The sequence below is a fragment of the Sinocyclocheilus anshuiensis genome, unplaced genomic scaffold (assembly GCF_001515605.1).
Source record: "Sinocyclocheilus anshuiensis isolate Anshui unplaced genomic scaffold, SAMN03320099.WGS_v1.1 scaffold68, whole genome shotgun sequence".
Classification (NCBI taxonomy): domain Eukaryota; kingdom Metazoa; phylum Chordata; class Actinopteri; order Cypriniformes; family Cyprinidae; genus Sinocyclocheilus; species Sinocyclocheilus anshuiensis.
Genome location: NW_015555741.1, coordinates 1,424,178 through 1,434,228, shown reverse-complemented (window position 1 = coordinate 1,434,228; position 10,051 = coordinate 1,424,178). Strand labels below are relative to the sequence as shown.

The window sequence follows — 10,051 nt, the reverse complement described above, 5'->3', positions numbered from 1 at the left end:
TCTATCTATCTATCTATCTATCTATCTATCGTTATGTTGTTCTATCAATGTTTGATCTATGTATAAATTTAGTTTAAATTATATATACATTTGAAAAATTTAATGTATAGAAAGTAGATGCAATTATCTAATTTAATATCAATATTTTCCACTTTATATTCTATCAATATAACAAAAACAGTGACGGTTTATAACTATATGTTGAGTATATATTTCAAAACCATGTATTGAGAAGGGTCCAAAAGTCTGAGACATTTCATTTTTATTTTATTTTTAAATTCAAATTTCCTTCAACTTTTTTTATGCCAATAATATAGAAAAAATTAAATTTTGGGGTGGGGGGACTTTTTGTGGCAGTGTATGTGTATTCTGCTGCTGGTGATGCCAAAATGTTACATTCTGCAAAATTAAACTGAATCATTCAGTCTGACAGTGTTTGTTGACTGAAAGATTTTAGTCTTTTTGGCAAGCGTATTATAACACAGAACCTTTGGTGCAGAGATAACATATTCAAACAGCACCATGTACTCTGTCTTCTGTGGTAAAGGAGGGGTCCACAGAACAGCCTTTGATTGGTCCAGTGCATTTAGTGTGAAGTGATTTGCCTTGCTGATCGCACTCCTCAGGTATCAGCCTGTGGATGTTCAGTCTAACGTGATGCCTCGTTTCACGGTCCATGTTCGGGACGAGTGGCTAACCGTTCCATGCAAAGATGCCACCTGCTCCATTAAATGGTTGGGTTTTGAAGCTCTCAAGCGCTACATCAAGAACAAACCTGACAATGGAGGGATCCAGCACATCAAAGATGTGCATTTTGGGGTCAAAAGATGTCAGGGATTGGGCTTGCTGGACAATGACGATACCATAGTAGATGTGCTTGAGGATAATGACTTTGTTGAACTTGGTAACATTACAAATATGGTTTACATGTTCAGTGTTTGTCGAGAGATTGATGCAATCATTCAGTTCTTTGCTGGCTTTGGAGAGATTGTTCTTTGGAGACTGTTTACCACAAATACTAAATCTTGTTTTGCAAGATGAGTCGATAACATGTTATTTTACTGTTATCTTCAGCTATTGAAGGGGACACCATGTCACAAGATTTCATTCCAAGTCAGCTTGGGACGTCACATCTGTATCTTTATATTGACAATCATCATGTTTTAATTGAATAAATTATATTGTCAAAAGTAGTTGCAATTAATCACATACATCAGTTTTACTGAGAAAATCCCACAATTAAGATCATTTAAAGACATTATATTAAAAGTGGACCTGGAAAGTGATACTTAACACTTAATTTCTGTGATATTTTAATAAATTTTAAGTACATTTTTCATATTTTTTGTGCAGTTTATAGAATTTTTGAAATTAATTTCGCTAATAGGATGCATTAATTTGACCATGCTTGTTATTTTTTTATTTTATGACTGATTTCTAACCTTTATTTACTAACACGTATATAACATTTCACCCAGTCTCAGATTTGGAATCATTAGTTGATTTTTTGACAAAACACAGACTTGCATGTAAATGATTGTTGTATCTTTTGGAAAGTCTCTCAAAAGCTTTTAGCTATTCTTTCAATGTGTAAACTGTGTTAACAGCTCTGAAAATATCCTTAATGTGAATGTTAAAACAGAACAAGAGCATACAGAGAACCAGAACAAGTAAGTATGAAATATCACTGCTAAACTTCATCAGTACTACAGTGTTAATGACAGCGGTCTGTTTTTAGTACATTTCTCTAGATGGGAACAGCCTGACCTCAACTGATCTTGTGAATTTAGGGAAAGGCCTGTATAAGATTAAGGTAAGTGGATTTATGGTGGACTTCAACCTAAGTTTTGTGAAGATTTTACATTTATGAACAATATTTCTCAATGGAAATGCCTCAAAACTGTGATCTGACCCTCAGCTGACCCCAGAGGCTGAGCAAAAGGTTGTGCAATCAAGAGAGCTTCTGGACACCATTGTGAAAGAAAACAAAGGTGAGCATGACATCCACTTACATAAAGGAAATATGTGTTGTTTCTTTTGTAAGTGATCAAACTTTTTCAACAAAATTTGTTTTGGCCTTTTCCTAAAAATAAAGATCCCAAAAGAAGGTTTTCGCAGCAATGTCATAGAAGAACCATTTTGGGTTGCTCAAAGAACCTTTCAGTGAATCGAACCATTTAATAATGTAAGGCCCCTTGTGTGCAATGGAAAGGTTCCATGGATGTCAAAGCTTCTTCATGGAACAATAGATGTCAACAAAGAACCTTTATTTTAAAGATTACAGATGATAAAATGTCGCAAACAAATCTTTTGGACTTGCTCTTTTGACTTGGACTACTTTGGTACAACTCTTTCTGCTGAAAATGTAAAAATGTAGTGCAAAGCTGCACATTTGCCAGAGCATGAATATTTGAATAACCTGCATAAATATTAAATTGTGTAGGACTTCATAAATATGTCCTTTTCCTTTTTTAGTCGTTTATGGCATCACTACAGGATTTGGTAAATTTGCTCGGACTGTCATCCCAGTCAGCAAGCTTAAGTATATGTAGTTTTTGAATTTATCAAATGTTTTTTACTCCTGAAATCTTTTGCATTTAAATTAACAGCATCTCACATATTTCTCTCTTTCAGGGAGCTTCAAGAAAATCTTCTGCGCTCACACTCCTCAGGTGTGACATCTTTTAGTCAAATTAAATATACACTACCAGTCAAAAGGTTGGAATTATTAGGATTTTTTAAATGTTTTTGAGAAGTCTCTTAAATATAGTAAAAACAGTATTATTGTGAAATAACAGTATAAATGATTTCTGAAGGATCATGTGACACTGAAGTCTGGAATTAATGGCTGGTGAAAATTCAGCTTTGTATCACAGGAATAAAATAAATTTTAAAACATATTAAAATAGAAAACTGTTGTTTTAAATTGAAATTTTATTTCACAATATTACTGTTTTTGCTGTATTTTTGATCACATAAATGTAGCCTTGGTGAGCAGTTCCTTCAAAAACATGAACAAAAATCGTAACGATTCCAAACTTTGGACCGGTAGTGTATATGTGAACACGTTTCCGCATATGCTTTTGTGTGACATTTATTCATCATAGAAAAATTCCTGCGATGAATTGACTGACATAATTTATATTTATTATTATATTTGATTATATGTCACTGTAGGTCTGGGAAGCCCTTTAAGTCCTGAAAGAACTCGAATGCTGCTTGCACTGAGGATCAATGTTTTGGCCAAAGGGCACAGCGGGATTTCACTGGAGACCCTGCACAGCATGATCGAAGCCTTCAATGGTACATTAATGCATCCCTCATTATTTCAACTGAAGAGGGTATTGTTGGGGTTTTTGGATTCTTTGGCACAGCATATGACACATGGTGTGCCATTTCAAAGAATACTTTCATGTTAGTTGCTGCGTCTTTGAAATAACATTAGCAAACGGTTTCTTTGAATTTCTTCCTCAGAAGAGTTAAGTCGATATTTTACTGTTTTCTTTCTTCTCTCTTCTCAGCCTCCTGTTTATCGTACGTCCCGGAGAAGGGTACGGTCGGTGCGAGCGGAGATCTTGCCCCTCTTTCTCACCTCGCCCTCGGCCTGATGGGAGAAGGCAAGATGTGGTCACCTAAGAGCGGCTGGGCGGACGCCAAATACGTAAGCACAGATTTATTGGATGCTTTGGTTGCAGATCTTTGTCCTAATGATAATGAAAGCAATGCATAAACACATTTACTCCTCGTTTAGCCTTTAAAGTCACGTTTGACCTTTGTATTGCCGCAGGTTTTGGAAGCACATGGTCTGAAGCCCATATCTCTGAAGCCAAAGGAGGTACGGTTAATCCCCCCATTGTGCAGTCAACATGTTTATCTCTGTTGACTTGGAGCTGTTTTTGGGGTCAGAAATGTGTGTTCTTGACCTGCCTGGTCCATTTTAACAGTGAAGCCCCCCTTAGAACCCACTATAACCTTTAAAACAAGTCATTTTTGTCTAGCAAAGTTACAAACTAGACAATCTAGAGAAGAAAGATTTTATAAACTATATATGTGTGCTAGAACGTGGTTGCTCAGCAGTTCTTCAGGCTGTTCTGGTCTTTAGGTGATGATAGATAGAGTGTGAATAGATTAATAAATGCATAGATTGATTGACAGACAAATCAGTGGTTCAGTAAGTATTTTTCTGTGATAAAAGATAAAAGTGTTGGTTATGTTTATCTCTGTCCACAGGGACTGGCTCTGATCAATGGGACTCAGATGATCACTTCATTGGGAGCAGAGGCCGTGGAGAGAGCTGAGGCCATCGCCCAGCAGGCTGACATCATTGCTGCCCTGACCCTGGAAGTCCTCAAGGGGACCACCAAAGCCTTTGATAGTGGTGAGCTTGTGTAAACATGTGATTGATGTGCTGGATGTGAGCAGACGTATTTAGACACTGTTCTCACTGCAGAGACCGAAACTGTAAACACTGAAGTAAACTTTCAGACTTGTCAGACAAAACATGGCTTGGGAGACAAAACATATTTGTGTAACACTGCCTCACATAAAAAGTCACAGTCCCTGTTACAAATGCAGAACTGCACCAATTCTCAGAGCGCAAGCTTTGGTTATACAATGGTGGAGTAATGGGAAGTGTACAATTTCGACGAAAAAAAAAACATTTTCTTACAGATATTCATGAGCTGCGACCTCATCCAGGACAGAAGGAAGTGGCCCTGCGTTTCCGGTCCCTGTTAGACTCTGATCACCACCCGTCTGAAATTGCAGGTGAATGAATCCTGCAGTGTTCGTACGCTCCATTAAAGCTCATATTTAGCCGATTGGTGGTAACCTCTCTTGCTTTTTTTCAATAATTGCAGAGAGCCATCGGTTTTGCGACAGGGTTCAAGATGCCTACACCATGCGCTGTTGTCCACAGGTAACATAAGGGCCCATAAGAGTCCTAAATAAATCATAAGTGTTGTTGAAACCAGGGTTATTATAGTTAACTAAAACTATTTAAAATAAACTAGATGAAAATTAGAAATGTTACGTTGGCAACTAATTGAAATAGGATTACTTTGAAGCTAAATAAATAAGCTTCATAAATAAATAAAAACTAAAACTGACATAAAAATCATTTAAACCCAAATAGTAATATAAAAAAAAAAAGCTAATAAAAATGGTTAGATTACTAAAAATTATACTAAAATTCAACTGGAAATATAAAAGTTCAAATTTTAAATAAAAAAAAATAAAAGTTTAAATAACATTAAAATAAGACTGTTTGACAAATATGAGTATTATAGTCTAATTCAGTTTGCATTAAAGGGTTAGTTCACCCAAAAATGAAATCAGGCTGTGTTTTACTCACCCCCGAGGCATCCTAGGTGTACAGTATATGACTTTCTTCTTTCAGACGAATCCAGTCGGAGTTATATTAAAAATTGTCCTGGCTATTCCAAGCTCTATCATTGCAGTCAGTGGGTGTTGCAGCGCTTATCCTAGGTGTATATGACTTTCTTCTTTCAGACGAATCCAGTCGGAGTTATATTAAAAATTGTCCTGGCTATTCCAAGCTCTATCATTGCAGTCAGTGGGTGTTGCAGCGCTTCAGTCCAAAAGAAGTGAAATAAAAAGAACTTCGTTTTGGTAAACAAACGTTGGTTTTCACGAGACTCACCAGCGCATGCGCAAAGCCGACCTCATACGTCATCAGCCCGGAGCTGCTTCCGTGTACTGTTGGCGCAAGCTAGATTAAAGTCATATTATTATTATAAATTATTACGTTTTAAATATGGATATTTTTCTTACAAAAACACCTAAGGATGCCTCGGGGGTGAGTGAAACACAGCCTAATTTTCATTTTTGGGTGAACTAACCCTTTAACTGGAAATAATTAAAAACTAAAGCTAAAACTACAATGAAGATAAACCTAGTAATATGTGACCCTGGAGCACAAAACCAGTCATGAGTAGCACGGGTATATTTGTAGCAATAGCCAAAAATACATTGTATGGGTCAAAATTATCGATTTTTCTTTTATGCCAAAAATCATTAGGATATAAAGTAAAGATCATGTTCCATGAAGATATTTTGTAAATTTCCTACCGTAAATATATCAAAACTTAATTTTTGATTAGTAATAAACATTGCTAAGAACTTCATTTGGACAACTTTAAAGGCGATTTTCTCAATACTTAGATTTTTTTGCACCCTCAGATTCCAGATATTCAAATAGTTGTATCTCGGCCAAATATTGTCCTATTGTCCTAACAAATCATACATCAATGAAAAACTTATTTATTCAACTTTCAGATGATGTATAAATCTCAATTTAAACGAATTTACCCTAATGACTGGTTTTGTGGTCCAGGGTCACATATTTTAAAAAAATAACTAAAACTTATAAAAATTACAAAAGCACATAACAAAATTGCTATAAATTGAACAAAAATGAAAATGAAAACAGAAAATCTCAAAATAAAAGCTGGTTGACACACGTGAACTATATTTTAATATATTTTGCAGGTCCATGGAATTGTCAATGACACAATTGAGTTTGTCAAGAAAATCATTAATACAGAAATCAACAGTGCCACAGATAATCCTGTATCCTTTTTTATCTGAATTTACAATTTTGTAATATTAACAGTTGAACTTGTGTTGCAGTACCAACAGTGTCTGTTGGTCATGTGACCTCAAATCGCCAATGCTCATTGAAAATCGAATGACTTTTTAATTTTTCCTGCTGAGAATCGGTTTGGTGTCAAGATTGATTAGCTGGTCAGCGCCATAACTACACCAGCCTCTTCTTTAGTTCAGCACTTTTGGCCTTGACTGTACGTTAGATGATGTTTGCAGAGAGAGGTGAGACCATATCTGGCGGAAACTTCCATGGAGAATATCCAGCAAAGGTATTTCATCTCAACACAATAGCGTTTATTTAACAAAAAGTTCGGGTGACATCTCTGCTGATTCGTACCTTCCATTCTTAGGCTCTTGATTATTTGGCGATCGGGGTGCACGAGTTGGCCTCCATCAGTGAGAGACGTATCGAACGTCTCTGCAATCCTTCTCTCAGTGAGCTGCCTGCATTCCTGGTCAATGAAGGAGGCCTGAACTCCGGTTTCATGATCGCACACTGCACTGCTGCAGCTCTTGGTTAGCATCACAAAGTTCAGGAGAGAACAACTTTCCTTAACCAAATACTAGAAAGTTTAATTTTGACTACTGTACTGAAGTCATGTTGACTATTAACTAAAACCGATGCATTTCTGTCTGCAGTTTCAGAGAACAAAGTGCTTTGCCACCCCTCCTCTATTGACTCACTGTCCACTAGTGCGGCCACGGAGGACCATGTGTCTATGGGAGGCTGGGCCGCACGTAAAGCCCTCAGAGTGGTCGAGCACGTCGAGCAAGGTCCAAAACCTGACATTAACCTCTCATATACCTACTGACATCGTCCACTGTTCAATTTAGCTAAAATTGTGACCATAATGGCACCCCCTATTGTAGCACCAAAGCACAACAGCACAAATTACTTAATGTTTTCCAACACAATCTCATGACAGTTCATAACTAGATTATTTTAGTGAATTGGTGGCAAATTTCATGATCTCATTTATGTTTCGGTCCCAGTGTATGGTTGGGTTTAGGGGTGGAGCTGCATGCTTACTTTTTTTTATTATTATTATTTGTTAGTTACTTCTAAAAAAATTGTGCTTTTTTGTACATTTCTAGAAAATTAGTGTCATCTCATTCGTACGTTTTTGGGTGTTCTGTTTACGCACCAATGATTGTTAGGTTTAAGGGTGGACCTTCATGTTTTTGTTTTTGTTTTAAGATTTTTGAAAATTGAAATTATTCATACAATGTAAACTGTACAAACCATACAATTTTATTGCGTATTTTTCACGTATAAAAAAAAAAAGTATGATTTTTTGAGAAATAATATTCACATTGTATGAAAACATACATTTTTAGGAAAAAAAGCGTTTGCTGGTACGTTTCGCTTTGAAAAAAAAAAAGTCAGCTATGTTGTTTTGTTTTTGTTTTTTGCATGTCTCCTGCATAACCTTCACTATGTTGTAAGCAGATCTTATACAAATTAGATTGTACGAATTCATATGAATTAACCACTTTTTTTACAGTGAGATCGGGTTGAGATTTTATTATTTATTAATTTTTTTTGTAATTTTTGTACTTTTTTGTTTAATAACCACTAACCTTCAAATACAGATCAGAATATATCATTTTGTCAAATAGAAAGCCTGAATATGTCTATTTTATGTTTCCTTACAGTGCTAGCTATCGAGTTGTTAGCTGCCTGTCAGGGTATTGAGTTTCTACGCCCCCTACGTACAACGACCCCATTGGAGAAAGTGTATGATCTTGTGCGAGCCACAGTAAAGTAAGTCAAATGATGATACACTAACCCCAAAACCTCCAATGTAATGAACTTTCAGGTTAATAATTGGCAAAGCTTCTTTCATTGTCTCTTCCTACTTATTTTTGTCTTCTTTTCTCTTTTCTCCAGGCCCTGGATTAAAGATAGATTCATGGCTCCAGACATTGAGGCTGTACATCGGCTTCTTGTAGACCAAAAGGTAAGCTTTACTGTTTCTTAGTATTTCCAACACTATTAACTATGAAAACATGGTGGATCATAAAGCAGGTGAAAAAAATTCAGAAACAAATACAGACCAAAACATCTATCCATCCACTTGTAATAAGAAAGCATACATTACTTATTTACATTATAGTGTGCATCATAGTTTCTGCAAGTTTAGCTTATGAGTAAATCATGTGCTCCAATTGTTACATACTATAATTGTATACACTACTGTTTCAGTGTAATTCAGTGTCACATGATCCTTCAGAAATCATTCTAAGATGCTGATTTGGTGCTCAAGAAACATTTCTTATCAATTTTGAAAACAGTTGCTGCTTAATAGTTTTCAGTATTCTTTGATTAGAAAGAACAATGTTTATTTGAAATACATTTTGTACACTACAAATGTATTTACTGTTACTTTTGATCAATTTAATGCATCCTGATTAAAAGTATACATTTCATAAAATAAAAATCATACAGAACTTTTGGACATGTATATACATGTTATATATAAATATACATCTATTATCAATAACATGCATGCAAAAATGCACCTAGTTTTACATTTCTATTTTTTTATTCAAGACAATTTACTTTACACAAACATTCTCACCCCATATTGTTTCTTGTCTGTTGCATTCAGGTGTGGAACATTGCTGGGCCATACATTGAGAAATACTGTATGGAATACATCCCAGAGTCCCGCCCCTCTTCCCCAACAGCCTTTGCTCTGGACCCACCCCCATCACCACGGAAACGGGTCAGGCTGGAGTGACAGAGGATGGCTGATACTGCTGATACTGTCCTATAGTCTCACATTCAATACATTAAGATGAATTTGTATAGAGCATGTAAAATGTGTGCATATTCCAGCATAGTTCTTAACTCTTTAATGTTGTTTTTTCCTTGAATGAAGTTCATTATACAATGTGAATTATTCCACTTCTGCTGTAAGACTCGAGCGTATTTTGCCATTTGTTGGTCCTTATGTGGGTTCTCAGTTTCTGAGTGAAGTGTTAGTGAATAAATGTCTTTTTTCTTTCCCACTTTCTCAGAAGGTAGCACACATTGACTGCAGAACAGAGACTGTATTCATTGGGATATTGAAACGAGTAATTGCATCAGTCTGGTTTTAAAGGAAGTGTATTTGAACTCATGACACAGAGGGATTTTGACAGATGGAAGGATGTTATTCTTTGTTCCTTGACTCGCCACCTTGACTCGAAATATGTTGACTTTCCCTTTTTTGGCTCTTTGTCAATTCCCTTTTTACATTCTACTCAACATATCAGTTTTAATTTACCTTAGTGTTGCTACTAGCAAATCCATTGGTTCATATTTGAGATGAAATGTGTAAAATCAGACTGAAAATTCCTTTTACACATTTTTTTGTTGTAAGTGTTTTAAGATGAGTTTTCTGTGAATAAAATTTGAAATTTAACAGAGTATGACTTT

At 35.7% G+C, this 10,051-nt stretch overlaps 1 protein-coding gene across 1 annotated transcript; it reads left to right on the top strand.

The window, feature by feature from the left end:
- Positions 1-589: 589 nt before the first annotated feature.
- LOC107673290 (histidine ammonia-lyase-like) lies at positions 590-9,953 on the top strand. The gene is made up of 20 exons (XM_016466823.1): positions 590-904; positions 1,075-1,135; positions 1,643-1,670; positions 1,739-1,813; positions 1,919-1,991; positions 2,476-2,542; positions 2,635-2,672; positions 3,178-3,303; positions 3,522-3,661; positions 3,788-3,835; positions 4,231-4,378; positions 4,672-4,767; positions 4,860-4,918; positions 6,511-6,591; positions 6,831-6,896; positions 6,978-7,143; positions 7,267-7,401; positions 8,284-8,392; positions 8,519-8,588; positions 9,240-9,953. Exons 1-20 carry the CDS (start codon positions 658-660, stop codon positions 9,369-9,371), a joined length of 1,965 nt encoding a protein of 654 aa, XP_016322309.1. The 5' UTR covers positions 590-657; the 3' UTR covers positions 9,372-9,953.
- Positions 9,954-10,051: the final 98 nt, after the last annotated feature.

Excerpts from the sequence above, each read along its gene's own strand:
- LOC107673290 (XM_016466823.1), top strand. The coding sequence starts at position 658 with ATGCCTCGTTTCACGGTCCATGTTCGGGACGAGTGGCTAACCGTTCCA. Across the intron at positions 1,671-1,738 it reads CATACAGAGAACCAGAACAA|TACATTTCTCTAGATGGGAA; the intron begins GTAAGTATGAAA and ends GTCTGTTTTTAG. Across the intron at positions 4,768-4,859 it reads CCACCCGTCTGAAATTGCAG|AGAGCCATCGGTTTTGCGAC; the intron begins GTGAATGAATCC and ends CAATAATTGCAG.